At 46.0% G+C, this 20,015-nt stretch overlaps 1 protein-coding gene across 2 annotated transcripts in view; it reads left to right on the top strand.

Moving 5' to 3' along the window:
• Positions 1 to 19,097: 19,097 nt before the first annotated feature.
• RAB2A (RAB2A, member RAS oncogene family) overlaps positions 19,098 to 20,015 on the top strand; it is an 81,208-nt gene continuing 80,290 nt past the window's right edge. For both annotated transcript variants that reach the window (XM_001926704.7, XM_085022316.1), the window contains exon 1: positions 19,098 to 19,442. In XM_001926704.7, the coding sequence (XP_001926739.2) occupies positions 19,397 to 19,442 (46 nt within the window). In that variant the 5' untranslated portion in view covers positions 19,098 to 19,396. The remainder of the gene's footprint in view (positions 19,443 to 20,015) is intronic.

Raw genomic sequence — 20,015 nt, 5'->3', positions numbered from 1 at the left:
TTACAACTGCCAGGCTGCAGATGGCAGGTGGTTCTGGCCATGGCAATGGCAGTGGGGGAGGGGTGTGAAGATGTGAACAACCCTAAGGAACAGGAGAAGTGGGAGGAGGGGGCTCTGTAGGACTCCCAGCTTTATCCTTGTAGTGAATGGGTAGGTGTGTGTGTCATTCACTGACATGGGGGCTAAACAAAATTGTTACCCGGGGAAATGGCGAGATTAGTTGCTTAAGGAACAAATAGGTGAAATGTTTAACAGACAGGCATGAGGATTTGGACTTCAGGGGAGTTCTGGCCGAGAGCTGTAGATTTGGGAGTAACCATCCTATAGACCATAATTCAAGACAGCAGCATCCAGAAGGGCTCATCCAGAAAGAGTACGCAGAGCAGTGTCTCAGAGTGTGACTCCCCCACCACATGCGTGAGAATCCCCCGAGGAGCCTGTGAAAATGCAAATTCTCAGGCCCAGTTCCAGCCTTCCTGAAGCCAAATTGTGAGAAAAGAATTCATTGCCTTTTCTGTATCATGAGAAAGACACCTTCAGTGATTCTAATGCAACTGGAGTTTGAGGTCCACGGGTATATTTGTTTAGGTTGTCTAGAGAAAGTAAAACCAGGAGGATATGTGTGTGTGTGTTTATGTGTAGATAGATAAATAGGTAGGTAGATAATATTGAGAAATAAATACATCAGTAATGGGGGATTCAGACATAGAGATTCTAGCCTAGTCTGATGAGCTTGGCTATTTAGGGAGAAAGTTATTAGAAAGAGATTCAGTTCAAGGACAGTTTGGGGGGGTTGCTTTGCTTTTTAGTTTGTTTATTTATTTATTTATTTATTTATTTATTTTGCTTTTTAGGGTCACACTCGTGGCATATGGAGGTTCCCAGGCTAGGGGTTGAATCTGAGCTGCAGTTGCCAGCCTACACCACAGCCACAGCCACACCAGATCTGAGCCACGTCTGTGACCTACACCACAGCTCATGGCAACACCAGATCCTTAACCCACTGAGGGGGTCATGGATCGAACTTGCAACCTCATGTTCCTAGTTGGACTCGGTCCTGCTGCGCCAGGATGGGAACTCCACTTTGCTTTTTATTTTAAAATGAGTCTTTTCTGGAATTCCCATTGGGGCTCAGCAGTAACAAACCCAACTAGTATCCACGGGGATGCAGATTTGATCCCTGGTCCTGCTCAGTGGGTTAAGGACCAGCGTTTCCGTGAGCTTCAGTGTAGGTTGCAGATGCGGCTCAGATCCTGCGTTGCTGTGGCTGTGGTATAGGCTAGTGGCTACAATTCCAACTCAACCCCTAGCCTGGGAACTTCCATATGCTGTGGGCGTGGCCCTAAAAAGCCAAAAAAAAAAAAAAAAAAGAGTCTTTTCCACCAGGGGAGAGTAAGAATGCGATGCCCCTGTGATCAGGGGCTAACATGCTTCTCGATGAAAAACAGCCAGAGAGCAGCACTGGGAGGGAGCCCCAGTTATGCTCAAAAGCCTTGGTGATTCAGCTTTCTCTGAACCACATTTCCACAGTGCTGGTCCAGTCCTCTGTTCAGCCATGTCCCTGGTAGCCACTGCAGATGCTCTATGCCCTAGCTGAAGATTTCATCATTCCAACCACAGCCTGAACTGCTCCATGCCTCTACCATGTTCCTTCTTTTTGAGAGCCTTTCCCTATTCCTCTCACCCCTCAAATGAGTTGCAACAGTCAATTCCTGCACATAACAGCAAGCCTGCATCTCTGTGCCCTAGCCACCTAGCTGTACTGTCTCACAGATGTCTGTGACTCCTCTCTTCCTCATTAATCTTCACTTCCTAGGCTCTTTACATCTTCCACAGGATGGAACACTGTGCCTTACAACTATTTGTTGGGTTTCACTGAAGATGACCTCAGACCAGGGGAGCCAAATTGTGGTACATTTGTAAAAAGCGAGTCTTACACGATAGACTGACGATGAAGTCAGCCCCCGATTTGGACCAGTTGTAGGAAAGAAACCACATCAAGGGCCCATTCCAGAGCAAAAGTCCTTGCTTTTTGGAGTTAATAAGTGGGATGACACAGAAATAGTCTGCCAACACAGAACTCAAGTATAAATAAAACCAAATTAACGCAAATCATCATCTAAGTATAACAAAATTAAAATTTGTTTAAATAATGTTCATAGTCTTTTTCTTTTTACTTTTTTCCTTTTTGTTAAGCAAGCTGTCCTTTCAAATCTATATCTGTTTTTAAGTCTGTTTTCAGGAACAACTACCAGCTTGTTTTTACTAGAATGCTATGTCCACTTGCTCTGAGAAAGGGTGTATAGTTAAACATTGTTTTTATAGAAATGAGGATTGTGAACTGACTGTTCAGTTGTTCATTTCTTAACTCTAAGATGAATTATGCAACTATGCATAATTATGCATTTACGATGCAGTTATGATGGCGTGTAATTCACAGGAACACACAAACTGTACTTCTTACAGTTGAAAGATCTAGAAATCACTAAATGCAGGTCTTAAGTGAAAGATTTTTATTTTTTTATTTTTTATTTTATTTATTTATTTATTTATTTGTTGGTCTTTTTTTGCCATTTCTTGGGCTGGTCCCGCAGCATATGGAAGTTCCCAGGCTAGGGGTCTAATCGGAGCTGAAGCCGCTGGCCTACACCAGGGCCACAGCAACACAGGATCCAAACTGCGTCTGCAGCCTACACCATAGCTCACGGCAACGCCGGATCATTAACCCACTGAGCGAGGGCAGGGACCGAACCCGCAACCTCATGGTTCCTAGTCAGATTCGTTAACCACTGCTCCATGACGGGAACTCCCTATTTTTTTTATTTTTTAAGTGAAAGATTTTTAAAAGTTCATGTGAATCATTCTTATTCACTCAGCCAGTCAGCCTTCCCACATCTTTTGGACAATTTTGGGCCCCATGACCTGCGTCATCCTAGGTCGTCATTAGTGAAGGTAATTCACGAAGGTTGCGGTGAATGTGGTGCATTTGGACAAGCAGAAGATTCTCAGGAACACCATACACGGAAGACCAAGCCACCTTTAGGACAACACTCAGGGCTCTGCCTTGTGTGGGTGAACACAAAGCCTGGTCAGATGTCTCCCACAGGCGTTGTGAAGGCTCCTCGGCAGTGTGAGTCAGAAGGCTGGAGGAGACATCCTTAGCAATTTGGGGCATCATCAGACTAAAGGTGGTGATTGAGTCATAGGAGCAGGTATGATTGTTGTGGGTAAATGAGTGGTGAGAGAGAAAAGGGAAGAGGCTGTTCAGTCATCAGGGCAAAATACCATGGAAGGGTCTAGAGAATAGTCAGGGATCAAAGAAAAACCAGGGGAGTTCCCACTGTGGTGTAGGTGGTTAAGAATCCAACTGCAGTGGCTCAGGTCGCTGTGGAGGGGATGATTCCATCCCCAGCCCGGTGCAGTGGGTTGAAAGATCCAGCACTGCGACAGTGGCAGCATAGATTGCAGCTGTGGCTCAAATTCAGTCCCTGGCCTGGGAACTTCTGTATGCTGAGGATGAGGCCATTAAAAAAACAAAACAAAACAGGAGTTCCCATCGTAGCTCAGTGGTTAATGAATACGACTAGGAACCATGAGATTGAGGGTTTGATCCCTGGCCTCGATCAGTGGGTTAAGGATCTGACATTGCCATGTGCTGTGGTGTAGGTCACAGACGTGGTTCGGATCCAGTGTTGCCACGGCTCTGATTAGACCCCTAGCCTGGGAATTGCCATATGCCACAGGTGCAGCCCTAGAAAAGACCAAAAAAAAAAAAAAAAAAAAAACAGCAACAAAAAACAGGGAATTTGATGTCACATCATTTGTGGAGAACAGTGACAAATGCCAAAGGAAAGATGAGGCAGATTGAAGGTGGACAATTATTTGGAACTCCTTCCATCAAGTAGTGGGACGTTCTAAGTCCCTTCCCCTTAGGTCTGAGTGGGTTTTGTGACCGTCTTGTCTAATGCAATACAGTAGCAGTGATGGTGTGCCCATTTTCAGGCCTGGACTTTTGAGAGACTGGCAGCTTCCAATCCCCGTCCTTGGAACACTCCAGCTACCACGTAAAAAGTCTGACTACCTTGGGGTCACCACACTGTGAGAAAGGCCAAGCTAGCTATGAGAGAGGGGGGTGCCCAGCCGGCCCACCCAGGCACCATCTGCCCAGGCCTTAGCTGCCATCTCACTGTAACTGCACAGAGGAAACCTCAGGTGAGGACCAGTTGATTGAGCCCAGTCAACCTACAGAATTGTGAGAGATCATGATTTTTTTAAAATCATGTTAAACTGCTAAATATTTGGATAGCTAATGGGAGAGTCTTTCATGTCAACTCCAACTGGGCAACACCAACAGGGTGTACTGCAGCTCAGTTCTGACACTATCCACCTAGAGTTAGCACAGACTCTGTAGGTTAGGGCAAAGTCTTCCATAAGACAACCCTTACTTCAGATACCAGCTACATTGCTATGGGGGGGGCGGGTCCCTAGGTCACCCTTACCACTGAGTGACCGACAGGAAATTCAGGCCGTCCCACAACCCCCTCAGGTTTAACAAGTCACCAGAATGACTCACAAAACTGAGGAAAGGGCAAAGCTTAGTTTTACGGTTTTATTATAATGGCTACACACAGGCCAAGGGCTGGCAGGGTCCCAAATGCAGAGCTTCCCTGCTCCCTCCCCATGGAGGCACAGCCTGGCACGTCCATGTGCTCACCAGCCAGTAACATCCTCCAAGGCTCGGGGTCCAGAGGTTTTACTGGGGCTTCATGACATTGGTATGATTGATTAAACCTTTGACCCCATGACTGAACTCAATCTCCAGCTCTCCCCACTAGTGGCCGCTGAATGGCTTCACCATCTGACCACGTGGTTGATCTTTCTGGTGCTGAGATTCCATCCCAAAGCCTGTAGGGGGCCCATAATGACTCGTTGCATTAGCATAAGAAAGACATTCCTACCACACAGGAAATTCCAAGGATTTGTGAAGCTCTCTGCCTGGAACCTGGGATAAAAACCAGAGGAATTCTCTGTGGTACCACACACAGCAATAGGTAACTAGAACTGAAGTCAAGTAAATGAGGAATTGAAACATATTCACTGGGTTTGCAATGTTTACACTAAACAGAATTATAGGTTAAAAGGGTAGAGCCAATAGAGAGGCAAGACTTATTTTTCTGTTACTTGCAGCCAAACCCACCTTAACACAATACCATGTCGAAACATGTATGTATAACGTAATCATGCACATGCATATTTATGTCAACCAAAAATACTTAGGGCCTACATGATGGGAAAATACAAGGCTATAGCAAAACAAATGCTGAGAGAGTCAAATAATATTTACACTTTATCTTGAAGGGGGTCAGTAGGATTTCATCAGGCAGAGCAGTCAGGGAAGCATAATGCAAACCATCCAGGATGTGCAAAAAAAACTCCGTAGCTAAAGGAGGTGGATTCTTTGGGGATTGGTGAAAAGCTGAGTATTGCTCACTCATTGTCTAGAAGCAGGAGGAGGCAGTGAGAGGAGCCTGAGAACAGAGGCGGACTGCTCAGAAGTAGAAGCTCATAAATGTAGTTTACCGTCTGATTCTGACAGGTGTCATGGACCATGATGACGAACGAAAACTCTCATCCAGGTAATGTGTAGGAGTCATAGACTGGCTGTAGTGTTATAAAATGTACCATTTTAAGCAGCAGTCAGATTTTAACCGGAGGGGTCACAGGCTCAAATCGGACAAGCTATTAAATGCATCTCAAGGTAATACCATTGTTAAAACATAAATAATAATATAGTATCATTTTGAAGTCAAAAAATTAAGATACCAAAAATAAATATATAAATAAGGGGGTTCCTGTTATGACTCAGCCAGTTAAGACTCCATCAGGATTAAGAATCCCTGGCCTCACTCAGTGGGTTAAAGGATCTGGTGTGGCTGTGGCTGTGGCATAGGCTGGAAACTGCAGCTCCAACTCGACCCCTAGTCTGGGAACCTCCATATGCTGCAGGTGCAGCCCTAAAAAAAACAAAAAAGAAAAAGGAAAAAAAAGAAACAAAGTAAATAAATAAATAAATAATACCAGGAGTTCCTTGGAGGCTCAATGGTTAAGATCCAGTGTTGTCACTGCTATGGCTCTGGTTACTGCTGTGACGTGGGTCACTGCTATGGCACAGGTTCAACCCCTGGCCTGGGAACTTTTGCATGCTGTGAGCAGAGCCAAAAGATTTAAAAATAATAATAATTTTAAAAGGAAAATAAAAATACCAAGTGGAAAATTAAAATGGCCATCTCAAAGGTATGGTGGCCACGGGCTATGCCATCAAGGGCAGGAAGGATGTGCTGCCCAGCTGTGGGGCATGCAGTTCACAGATAACCCCTAGCTGTCAGCTGCTCTGGGGCTGGTCTTGGCTTCAAAGAGCTACTCTGCCTGAGGACATATATGTCCTGGTTCCGTTAGGGTTCTCTAGAGAAACTGAACCCATAGGACGCAGAGCCAGAGGTAGAGATAATAGAGAGAGAGAGACTGACTTATAAGAGATGGGCTAATAGGATTATGGAGGCTGAGAAGTCCCATGATCTGTCATCATCTGCAGGCTGGAGGCCCAAGGAAAACAGTGGCGTAAATTCCAGTCTGAATCACAAGGGCTGGGAACCAGGGGAGCTGATGATGCAAATCCCAGCCCAAGTGCAAAATCCCCATGTCCCAGCTCACATCAGGCAGAGAGAGTGTATTCAGCCTCCCCGATATTTCTGTTCTGTTCAGGCCCTCAACTGATGGGGCAATGACCACCCACACTGGCAACGGCACTCTGACAGTTCAAAGGCTGATGTCATCAGAAACACCCCACAGACACATCCAGGAATAATGTTTAACCAAGTATCTGAGCACCCCATGTCCCAGGCAAGCTGACACAAAATTAACCATCCCCCCACGTTGGGGATGACATGCACCTTGTGCCTGAACCAGGCAGAGGTGTGACTTCGAGCTTTTCATCTGAAGGGGTACCACACAAACTGACAACTTGTTCCAGAGCTGAAGCCTCCTTGCAGTTTCTCCATCTACCCGAGGCTGCCTTGATCCCTACAGCATATCGCACACCCCAAACTCGGTCCCGGTGTCTGCCTCTGAAGGCCTGTGTCCTCTCCGCATCTGCCTGAACTGTAACGGGGTGGGGTGGGGAGCTAGTGTAAGGAAAAGGAATTTTGAAGACAAACGGACCTGGGATCAAAATTAGCTATGCGATATTGGCAAGTAATTCAACCTTACTTGGTTTTCTCATCTGTAAAATGTGAATGAAACCTATGTACCTTGTAGGGTTGTCATACAAATTGGAAGAAACAGCTAGGACATCCCTGGAATCGGAGAGGCACTCGGTGAGTGGGCTCATGTTGTTTGGTGGAAGACATCACTGGTGTCTGTCCAGGACAGGTAGCCGCGTCTGCGACCTACACCACAGCTCACGGCAATGCCGGATCCTTAACCCACTGAGTGAGGCCAGGGATTGAACTTGTATCCTCATGGTTCCTTGTCGGAGTCATTAACCACTGAGCCACAATGGGAACTCCTTTTTTACCTTTTTTTCTATTAATTGTAGTTGATTTACAATGTTATGCTAATTTTTTGCTGTACAGCAAAGTGATTCAGTTCTACATATATACATTTATTTTTCCTTTTGGCCATGCCCACAGCATGTGGAAGTTCCCTGGCTACGGGTCGAACCCACGCCACAGCAGCAACAAGAGCCACAGCAGTGAGAACGCCAGGTCCTTGCCCCTCTGAGGCACAGAGGAACTCCAGATTCCCCCACTTAAGATGCCAGTCTCAAGTCCAGGGGCCACCTGCTGACTGACCAGCTAAAAATTGGAGTTGCCAGAAACCTGAGGGGTCCTGGGTCTGATAAACTGCTAGCATGACTCACAAAGCCCAGGGAAGCATTTAATTAGCATTTACCTGTTTTTATAAAAGGACACTGCTCAGGAATAGCCAGATGAAGGAGATTCATTCTCTCGGGGTGCACCTGCAGTGCTCACTCACCCAGAAGCTCCTAGAACGTTTCATTGTTCAAGATTTTTTTTCTGAAGCTGAATCTACAGCTCTCCCTCTCTTCCTACAGGTTGGTGGAGGGAGGGGCGGACCTAAAGCTCCAACTTTCGAATCATTCAGTCTTTCTGGTGACCAGCCCCATCCTGAGGCCAAGTAAGGACACTACTTTAAGTCACCTCATTAGCACAAACTTCTGGGTGATCAAAAAGGGGCTCCTTATGAATAACAAAGGACTCTCTTATCACTCGGGAAATCTCAAGCGTTTTAGGAGCCCTGTGCCAGCAGTGGGGACAAACCCAATGTATTTCTTATTATACCATAGCTCTTCATGAAGCCAGTGAAATTCAAGGGCAGGCCTCTTTGGGTACAGCAGTATTCGTTAGCAGCAGGCAAAAGGGGCATTTGGGATGGGCCAGCTCTTTGCTCTCCAGGACTGTCCCATGCATCTTAGGATGTTATGCATCCCTAAGTTCCTCTTGCAATTATTCTAACAACCCCACATGCCCAACACACACGTGGATGCCAAAGCTCAGCTGGGACAGCTGGTCCATAAGGGGGACAGCTGGTCCATAGGGAGCACAGTGCTTCCTGCCAGTGATGGTTCAGGAACTTACCACCGGTTCATAAGCCAATCATGGAAGGGAGCTTCTCTGCCACAGGCAACTGTCCGGGAACAAGAATCCAGTTTGGGTCGATGGGATGTAAGGGGAGGTTTGCAAGGGAGCTCTCTGCAAGAAATATTCCTGGAAGAAATAGCTTTCTCACCCTAGAACTTTTCATGTAAAACTTTTCATGACTGCCCTGCTTATCTCTGGAGTGTTTCTGTTGAATGAGGCAATAAATCACCTTTCTTCCTTAAGTCAATGAAGTTAAGCAATAAATCCCAAATGTTGGACTTTCTCTTGTTTACCAAGGCAAGTAACCTCCCTGATAGAGTATAGGTCCTCCTGTCACTGTGCAAAGAGCATGCCCCCTGGAGCCAGGGGCAGCAAAGGGCAGGATCAAGCCATGGATTTCAAGGTCAAACCTTTGGCAACTTTCTTTTCTCTACATCCCATTTTTCTGCATCTGTCTTTGGTGTCGCCCCCTCCTCGCAATAGAAGAACACTCCATACTTGGTCAGGGGGAACTCCCTTACTCACGCTCTTGGTCCAGCCGCCCTCTGCATCAGCCTCCCTCTGTTTTGTTTTGGGTTTTTTTGGCCACGGCCACAGCATGCAGATGTTCTGGGGCCAGGGACTGGACTCGAGCCCTAGCGCTGACTTCACCACTGTGCCGCCAGAAAACCCTTTCCCTCTGCCTTGAGTGTCCACGTCTATGGTTCTTTACCCAAAACACACACACTCTGCCCAGACCTCCCTTGTTAACCAAACCCCTCCAGACTAACTCACTGCTTACGTCTGGCACGCCCCCGTCACAGTCAAGCTCCTACAAAGTGCCACCTTCACGTATTTTTCCACCTCCTCATGTGTGCTCTCCCCTTCCCCAATTAATCCTTAAACTACGATGATCTGATTTATGCCGCCAACATCTCCAGTGACACTTCAATGACGATGTTCAGATAAACTCCTAAATGATGAACCCAATAAGCACAAATTCATCTTTATAATTTTCTTTTTTAAGGGCCATGCCTGCAGCATTCGGAAGTTCCCAGACTCAGAATCAAATTGGAGCTGCAACTGCTGGCCTAAACCACAGCTGCTGTGATCAACACCGCAGCTTGTGGCAACACTGGATCCTTAACCCACTGAGCGAGACCAGGGATAGAATTCGCTTCCTCACGGAGACTACATCGGGTAGTCACAGTGGGAACTCCCATCTTTATAATTACTAACATTTCTGTTAAATGTGATAGTCAGTTCATCCTTCAAAAGTCCTCTCTTCTGGGAGTTCCTGTCGTGACTCGGTGGAAACAAATCTGACTAGCATCCATGAGGACATAGGTTTGATCCCTGGTCTCGCTCAATGGATTAAGGATCCGCCATTGCCACGAGCTGTGGTATATGAGCTGTGCCATGAGCTGTGGTCAGCAGATGTGACTCGGATCAGGCGCTGCTGTGGCTGTGGCGTAGGCCATCCCAGCAGCTGCAGCTCAGACTCGACACCTATATATGCCGTGGTTGCAGCCATAAAAAGACCAAAAAAAAAAGTCCTCTCTTCTTTTGGAGTCTGTACTTACCATCCTCTGATGCATAGGTTGTTAATCTGGGGGATCTATGGATCACAGAGAATGGATGGGGGAAGTTTGCTCTTTACATGCACTAACTCAGACTGAAATTTAGTATTTTATTCAGTTATGATTGCTGTCAACACCATGGTGTATCAGCAGTATCTGTGGCTTTGTCACTAACAGAAATACGGATGTTGTGATCTCAAAATACCATTGATGTAAATATCTTGTCACATCACATACACTCATACCAACTGCTAAATGACAGTCATTATTGCACCTCTTGTTAGATCTTGGTATTTAATGTATTAATAAAGAAACACACATATTAGTCCAACCCAAGTTTGGTTTTGGAATCTTTTAATAACAATTCTAATATAATTTAATCCTTAGTATTTTTTTTCTGTATACCTTTGATAACGTTATTCTGAGAAGGCATCCATGAGCTTTACTTGAATGCTAAAGGGATCTCATTTTTTAAAAACCTCTCTGAGTACTACTTCTCAGTTCAGTTTTGAAGCTCGTGTGACTGGGGCCCATGGTCCCCTCTTTCTCTTAGTCTCACTCAGAACCATGTGGAATGGACATTATAGTCATTGGGTTTTACAGCAAGTGGTCACCTAAGAACTTAGAGTAAGTTTGTGCCCTGAGAGTTAATGTTAATATTCAGCATATAAGGGTGACAGGCATGCAGTGAAAATAACAGATAACATACCGAGCTTCACACACTATCTGCACCACACGGTCCTCCTATGGTTTCAATATTTTCCCCATCGTACAGATAAAGAAACTCAAGTGTAGACAGAATCAATGTCTTAGCTAGGTGGTCGGTAATTAATAAGACAGGGGGCTTAACATACTGCAAAATGAAGTTATGCAGGGACCTAACGATCCAGCTTGAATCCTGGGGCCAGACCTTGATGGCAATTTGATTGAATTGGGTAAATCCATCAAAAGGAGGGCTGATCAGACTTAGATACTAAAAAAAGGAAGATCTTGGAGATAGAAATCGGTATTCTCTATTGAAATATACTCAGGGGAGGGGTTTTTTCTCCATTTTTTATAGTTTTACTGAAGTAGAGTTGATTTACAGTGTTGTGATAATTTCTGCTGTTTAACAAAATAATTCAGTTAGATACACAGACATCCATTCTCTCTCAGATTCTTTCCCACATTGATCATCACAGAATATTGGGTAGAGTCCTCAGGGGAGTTTTTGACTCATCAAACTATTTGGTACTTGGTTAAGGCTACTGGGCAGAGGTTACAAATGCTTTTGGAGGCCAAAGAGTTACAGAGTTTCTTCCCAGCCAAGACCATCCCAAACGTGAGGTGGATGCTTCACGTCTCAGCTAAAAGTCAATCACTTTACTCTTCGTCCAGGAGAAGGAAAAGCTAGTGGCATGAATTTCACTTCCTGCCTCTGGGATAGTGATTTCTCATTGCAATTTGACGTTCTGCTTTAAAAAAAATCAGACTCATAAACTAGGTTAAGGCAAGTCCATTCCTGAAAGATGGATTCTCTTCCCATGGAGAGAAATAGGTTTCTAAGCCTGATTTACTGTATGTGCCGTCTTCCAGTTCCCTTGGGAGCCTCCACATAACCCTTCTTCATGAACAGAAAGCATTCATCACTTCCTTGAGGAGGACAAATATATTTGTCTTATGTGTTTTATGCTGATGACTTCCCAATTTGTATGTGGAGGTCAGAGCTCTCATTAGACCCCAATTTCCAGCTTCCAGCACCATCACTTACTGGTTGTCATGACATGAGACATTTAATCTCTGTCTCTTTTTCTATAAAATGAAGATTTTTTTCTCTGTATATTTATTTTTACTTCCTTTAGCTAAATTATCAGAATTTGGAAGTGTAGGTTAAAGAGTTTAAATATATTAAAAGAATCAATCCTCATTTCACTATCTTTTTTAAAAAAGATTCAATTTTCCCCTTCAAAGTTTTACAAAAGAATTCTCACTTCCCCACTTTTTTTTTCCATTTACGATTATTATTCTTTTCCTTTTTTCTTTTTTCCTTTTTAAGGCTGCACCTGTGGCACATGGAAGTTCCCAGGCTAGGCATTGAAACAGAGCTGCAGCTGCCAGCCTACATCACAGCTTGCAGCAACGCCGGATCCTTAACCCACTGAGCCATGGCCAGGGATCAAACCCACATCCTCAAGAACACTTTATCAGGGTTCTTAACCTGCTAAGCCATGACAGAAACTCCATATATTCTTTTTCTTTAAATAAAGATTTTAAATGAAAAAACCATCAAATGTATTGTGAGGATTAGTTGACTTGGCTGTTTTGTTACACATTTTCAATTGTATTAAACTTACACGAATTTTAACAATAATTGTCAGAGACTTAATAGATACATAGGTAAAGGATACAAGGATACAAATAGACAATGTACAACATAAGAACAACAAATGGCTATCAGACACTTGAAAAAAGATTTGGCCCCAACAACCATACCAGCTCTATAGTCTTCCTTCCTTCCTTCTTCCTTCCTTCCCTCCTTCCCTCCTCCTTTCCTTCCTCTCTCCCTCCTCACCTGCAACATATGGAAGTTCCCAGGCTAGGGGACAAATTGGAGCTGCAGCTACTGGCCTACACCACAGCCACAGCAACACTGGATCCAAGCTGCATCTGGGACCTACACTGCAGCTTGTGGCAACACAGGATGCTTAACTCACTGAGCGAGGCCAAGGATCGAACCCACATCCTCAGGGACACTATGTCGGGTTCTCAACCGGCTGAGCCATGACGGGAGCTCAGTCCACTAATACAAGCTCCAAACTCAAATGTCCAATTGCTCGTTTGATCTCTCCACTTGCATGACCGCCGGCACCTCGATTCAATGTGCCACCAACAGAATCTTTCATTCTCTCCCTTCTTTCCCACCCACCTGGTCTTCTTCCGCTGCAGATGTGTCTAGCCTAGTGCATCACCCTGTGCACTAGGCCAGACATCCAGGAAGTGTGCTTGTTTGTTCCCTCCCCAGGCCTTCCATGGACACATCAGCGACTGCACCTGTCGCAGGCCAGCCAGAAGCGGAGGGGAGGGACCTGGTTAAGTTCCTCAGGAAGTCAGGGTGGGCACATACCCTCCCTCTTTGCAAAATATCCTGCCCCTTCTGGAAGTTCACCTCTCAAAACAACGCCAGCAGGGCAGAGAGAGAAAAGAACGAGTGTCTAGGGACCCTGTCACCCACCAGGAGGGGGTGAGGTGACCAGCTTGAAGCTCAGTCGCTGGTCTCCAAGGGCCAAGGTGGCAATTCGCTGCTTATTCCACCTGCTCTTTTCTGCTTTCAGCTGCTCTCCTCTGGCTTCGGGGCCAACTCCTTGCATGGCCCCTTCTTATAATTTCCAGTCTTCTGCTGGTTGCCAAACATTCCGGAACCCTTCCTGTGAGGGCAAAAAGCAAGGTGCTGCAGGGTTTGTGACCGACAAGGTGCTCTCAAGTGCAGGGGTCAGGACAGGGCCTCCTCCCTCTTCTGTCAGAGTCCAAGACAGGCAGTGAGCCTACTTAGTGCTCCTTTTCAAAATTTAATTTCTTCCTTAAAATGAACTATGCCTTCAGTGTGTTTTGTAAGGACTTTTGTGACAATTTAGTACTCTATGACAGGGTAATTTTTATTAATTTTAGTATTCATCTTTATTGTTTTTATTACATATTCTGTTAATTTTTATGAACTATTTGTTTTTTTTTTTTTTTCCTTTTTAGAGCTGCACCCACGGCATATGGAAGTTCCAGGCTAGGGGTCAAATCTGAGCTGTAGCCTCCAGCCTACACCAGAGCTCATGGCAACTCTGGATCCTTGTCCCACTGTGTGAGGCCAGGGATCGAACCTGAGCCCTCATGGATACTAGTCAGATTCGTTTCTACTGAGCCACGAGGGAAACTCCGAACTACTGGTTTTTAATAAATAATAATATCTAGGCCTTTAATAAATAAATTAGGAGCCTATAATTTCTTATTAGTTTTAAAAGAAACATTTGCAATTAAAATGGTTTACTAGAGGAGTTCCCTGATAGCTCAGCAGGTTAAGGTCCAGAATTGTCACTGCTGTGGTTCAGGTTTGATCTCTGTCCTGGGAACTTCCACATGCCTCGGCATGCCCCCCCCCCCAAAAAAAAATGGTTTGCTAGGTATGTGTCAACTTTAGAATAAATTTTCATTTATTTATGTTTGAATTTTTCTTCCAAGTCTTTGAAGATATGTATTCTGAATTGAAAAGCTTTAGAATAGGTACATCTAGGCATTCCCATCATGGATCAGTGGATTAAGAACCCGACTAGTATTCATGAGGAGGCAGGTTTGATCCCTGGCCTCATTCAGTGGGTAAAGGATCCCGCATTGCTGTGGCTATGGCGTAGGCCGGCAGCATGGCTCCGATGCTTTCCCTAGCCTAGGAAGTTCCATGTGCCTTGGGTCTGGCCCTAAAAAGACCAAAAAAAAAAAAAAAAAAAAAAAAAAGAAAAGAAAAGAAAAAGAAAGTTTCTTCACTCACCTACACACATTGACTAAGGATGTGAATTTGCAATCATTCTGTTTGGACTCAAGTAAACTTCTGAAGGCTGAGTAGAGTAGAACAGAAGAGAGAAATGGTCATTTCTGGCTCTGACATGTGGTCAGAGGTTATGAGTAGAAAAGTAAAAGAGGGAATACTGCATGTTATCCAACAAGAATACAAATGGCAAATCAGGTGGATACAGTGGACAAAGTAGAATGGAGATGGCTGTGGAAGCATCTGGAAGGACTAAGTTAAAGCAGTAACTATGGAAGGAAGATAATGCCCTTCGAGGCTCAGCTTAGATGGCTCTCCTTCTGTAAAATCTACCCTCATTTCCCAGAACACAATTCTGTCCTGTAACACTGCCTCTCCCATAGCCTTCATCAGGCCTAAACCACCCATGACTCAGCACAGAGAGACTCATCTCCTTTAGGACAGGGTCTCTGTTGGGCTCTTTAACTCCTACAGTCCTTCGTGACAGGCTGGAGACCAAGCACAGGGAGAAGATGAGGAGGAGGGAGAAATGACTTCAATGTTTATAGCATCTACTGTGAACTTGACATTTTCTGGACACTTTAAATGTCATCTTGTGAGGAATCTAAGGCTTAGTGTAGAGTTTAGTAATTTATCCCAGATCACTCAACTGATAGGGGTTAAATTCAAGATTGGAACCTAGTTCTTTTCTTCCTCCCAAACCGGTACTGAGCTTATCAGTATCTGTGGGGAAATTAATTGGGTCAAGGCAGAAAGAAAGCATTGTCACAGTGGTTGTTTTTTTTTTGTTTTTTTTTTTTTTGTTTTTTTTTTTTTGGTCTTTTTGCCATTTCTTGGGCCGCTCCTTCGGCATATGGAGGTTCCCAGGCTAGGGGTCTAATCGGAGCTGAAGCCGCTGGCCTACACCAGGGCCACAGCAACGCAGGATCCAAGCTGCGTCTGTGACCTACACCACAGCTCACGGCAATGCTGGATCCTTAACCCACTGAGCAAGGCCAGGGATCAAACCCACAACCTCACGGTTCCTAGTCGGATTCGTTAACCACTGAGCCATGACGGGAACTCTGCTGTGGTAGATTCTTAATCCACTGCACCACAGTGGGAAATCTGACTACATTGGTTCTGGTCACTGTGGAGACATGGGTTCGATTCCTGACCCTGCACAGTAGGTTACAAGATTTGGTGTTGCCACAACTGTGGCACAGTTCACAGCTGTGGCTCAGATTCACTCCCTGGCCCAGGAACTTCCATATGCTGAGGGTGTGGCTACTAAAAAAAAAATGTCATGGAGGAGTTCTACTGTGGCATAGCAGGTTGAAGATCAGCATTGTTACTGCAGTGGATTGGGTCACTACTGTGGTATGGGTTCAATCCCTGGCTGGGAACATCCATATGCCAAGGGTGCAGCCAAAAAAAGAAGTCATGAAGAACTTTAATAAGGAGATCTTGAAGAATGCAGTCTTACAATCTTTAAATTTCACAGTTATGACCTTCAGATCATGTATGAGGTAAGACTGAGAGATAAGGATATCAGAATTCATTCCCAAAGGAGTGAAAGAGCTGAAAATCAAATGGAATGAGAATCCCAGGAAGCAGTCCATAATAATAAGGGAAAAGAGATTTATTTCCGTCATTTTTGACTAAGGGATTTTTTTGGAAAAACGTTTTTGGATTGTGGGTGCTAAATAAAATGTTTAAATTGAAGTTTGTGTGGTTTTTATTTATACCCTGCATGGTTTCAAAGAGAATTTAATTTAGCATATGGGCTTAGAGAAAATATAACAAAATACTATGAATTACATGTAGAAAAAATATAGAGATAAAATAGCAACAAGTATGGAGCTGATTTTTAAACATGAATTTGTATAGTGATCAGGCCTTTATTCACTCAGGGCAATTTTTTTTTTTTAATTTTGGAGCACTAAAGAATTTCATGTGTTAAGTATAATTTTTCATAACTTACACAATGTCTTCATATACATTATCTCATTTGATCCTAAACTGACTTTGTGAGGCAGTTATTCCCTACATTTTCAGACAAGGGAACCGAGGCTCATGGAGGGACTTGAAAATCCAGTCCTTGCTCTTTTCAAAACTGCTGATCATTACAATTCCTGTGCACTAAGTAATGCCTTTCAGTTCTGTGTAAGAACAATATACACTTGACTCCTGTGGCCCTGATCTGCTTTACAGGTGCTTTCAATCTGGAGGTGGAAAGACTTAAAATTAAAGGACTTTAGATCTGGGACAGACCCTTCTGGTAACACTTAACTCCTTGGCTTTACATGAGTGCATCTCAGCTCTAAGAGGCCAAACATTTGTCACAATGATCCAATCAGTTTGTGGTAAGACCAAGGTCAAAAGCAGATTTCCTAAATTCTTTTCTTGGCACCGCATGGCCTCTGTAGCTCCATACATATCCATTTCTATGATTTTTTTTAACATGTGCAATTCTGACCTTTCTCTTCACAGTTTCTCATGTGTTCCCTGGGTAAAGTTCTGCGCGCATACTGACACAGCTACAGGGCCTCGCATGACCTGGCATCAGGGACGACCCCCACTGCTCACCTCTGCTAACAATATAGAAATAGATCTGATTGTAAGGATGCTAGGCTTTCACATAACATCCTCATAGAGATGCCTTGCTCAGGCTATGGGTAGAGGACATACCTCTGAGAATAATATGGAACTGAGTTTCTTCTGGAAGGTGGGGACTTTCTGGACATCTATCACTAGGAAAGACGTGAGGGAAAGCACTCGGAGAGGAGGGACAAAATGGCCTTTGGAACATTGGAGGTCTTGAGCAGGAACCTCTTCTCTCCCAAACTAAAGATGAGTGAGCCAGATGATACAATTCCAGGTAATTTCTCATGTCAAGCTTTCGTCTGCTATCTGAAAATCCCCTCCAAACACTTAAAAAAATAAAAACACAAAAGCCTGAGTTGACATTTGGAAACGCCATTCAAATTATGCAGCAACCAACCACTGCCAGACCAGCACAGAGGGGTCGGTAGAATGACAGATTCCAAAAGGGAAAGGAAAATATTGGGCAACAGGAACCTGAGCCACTAAATCCCAGTCCCTTCTGTCCTAGCACTGACTCTCCTTCCACTGCCAACAGCAGAGGCCATGGGTTAGCAGACGCACTTCCTTGTGCAATCTGAAATTCCCTTAACAGATCCAGGAACTTTGCACATGGTTCCTTGTGACTTGACTTCATTTCTCATCCCCTACTTTTTGTCCTTTTGACAAACTTACTCATCCTTCATATTTCTGGTTCAGACATCCTATTCTCTTGGTAACCTATCCTGACACTTAAAACTAACTCTGTCCTCCACCTCATTCCCAAATCAGTGCTCCTTTTGAACAGGGTCTGCCTTTAGTTCTAGTGCCTAGCAGTGCAGGAAAGAGTACATACTCAGTGTTATTGGAATGAACAAATAAGTTACTTTGTTTTTTCCCTTTTAAGGCATTTTTCAACAGATAATTCATAAATACTGCAAAAATTTCAAACTGCACTCAAAACATCAGTGGAAAGTAGATCTTTCCTCCAATTCCATACCCCCCCACCTTCCCGTGGTGCCAGTAGTATCCTTTCCGATTAAGTACATATGGGTATTTTAAGTGCAGCTCTTATTTTTCTACAAAACAGTAAAAAAATTATTTATATTGCTATAAAAAATGTTGCTTATAAATGTACAATATATATTCTGTCACTTATACATATTAGACAACTGTATATTGATAATACTTATAACATAAATAATGCATAAAACATAAATATATAAGTCCTATGCCTTGTTCTGAAGTCAGGCTTTTTCTAAAAAAACTAAGACAGCGTAGTATTCCACCACAGGGGCATACCATGGTTCACCGCACATTCCCCGATTTACGGTTTCAAATTTACAAATACTTCCATTTTCACTGTCAAAGTCCTGTCCAGCAGCGCAGAAATACTTTCGCCCTCCAACCCCGCCCCGAGCGGCCGGATCCTTTCCTAACATCTTTCACCAGCCCGGGGCAGGCCCTGCGCCTAACGCGACAGCCCGCTTCCCACCACGTGCCCTGCGTCCCCACCGCAGGGCGGAAGAACGCGGCACCGCGCGCGCCGCAGCGACGGAGCCGCACGTCCCCTCCCCTCCCCCAGCGTCTCCCAGCCGCCGCGGTCTCCCGTTCAAAAGTGCCGGAGAACGACAAACGCCCGGCCTCGCCCGGCTCGGGGCGGACGGGGCGGTCGGGCGCGGCAAGCGCGGCCCTGGGCGGGGCTTCGGAGGGGCGGGGCTCCGGCCGGCGGGGCGGGGTGCGGCCGGCGTGCGGTGCTCCTCCCCTTTCCCCCGGCGGCGCCGGCGGCTGCAGCACTTCCGGGTCGGCGCGGAGGCGGGGCGGAGGCGCCGCGAAGGCTGTTATTGTTCGACTGAGCTGGGCCGGGCGCTGTCTCCCTGGTCTCCGTGGGTATCGGTTTGTCGCGCTTCAGCTCGGCCCCTCTCGCCTGTCGGTTCGTCCCGCTTCCTCTCGGCACCTCGCTCCCCACGGCTGACGGCGACGGCGGCGGCTGCGGCGGGCGGGGCCTGGCGTTTCAAGGCCGAGCGGCGCCGGGGTGAGGGGCGCGGAGGAGGAGGAGCAGTAGCAGGAGGAGGAGCCGTGTGCCCTGGCACCAAGCGGCCGCGGCCATGGCGTACGCCTATCTCTTCAAGTACATCATCATCGGCGACACAGGTGAGGCCCCGGGCGCATCCGGGCGGGTGGCGGCGGCCTCCGGGCCGGGGCTCAGGGGCAAACGACGTCTGGCCGCGGCGCGGGCGCCGACTCGGCCGGGCGCCTCCCCGCCGGCCGCGCAGCTCCATTTCCGCAGTGCTGGAGCTGGTGACGTGGGCACTGCGAGCGGCCGCGGCCTGGCCGGGCCTGGCCCGCAGACCCCCAGCCCGGCCGGCCCTGCGCACCTGGGGACCGCAGCAGCCGTTTCGACGCGCGGCCTACGGAGTGTATGACAGGAGGGCCGACCTAGTCCGGGGCCGCCAGAGCCTGACTCAGATGATTACACTCCCTGGCCAAGGCCCCTCACCTTGGGCCTCTCCGCCGCCTTCGAGAAAGGGAAAGGGGGCAGAGGAGAGCAGAAGGTGATGATGGGAGGAGGGTCTTGGGTTTCCTGACCCGTCCCACCTTCCACCACGCATTTGCCCAGGCCTGGGCAATGCGCTCCCTGGTATGGGAAAGCCAGCTGAGAGAGAGACGGGAACCTTAAAAAACAATTATATATATATGTATGTATGTGTGTATTCTTATTCCTAT

This window comes from Sus scrofa, chromosome 4 (assembly GCF_054392235.1).
Source record: "Sus scrofa isolate SSC_HxYL_T2T_F1_AM1 chromosome 4, Sscrofa_HxYL_maternal_Yorkshire_Landrace_v2.0, whole genome shotgun sequence".
NCBI lineage: Eukaryota > Metazoa > Chordata > Mammalia > Artiodactyla > Suidae > Sus > Sus scrofa.
The sequence above is the reverse complement of the archived record's forward strand: the minus strand, read 5'-3'. Positions and strand labels throughout refer to the sequence as shown.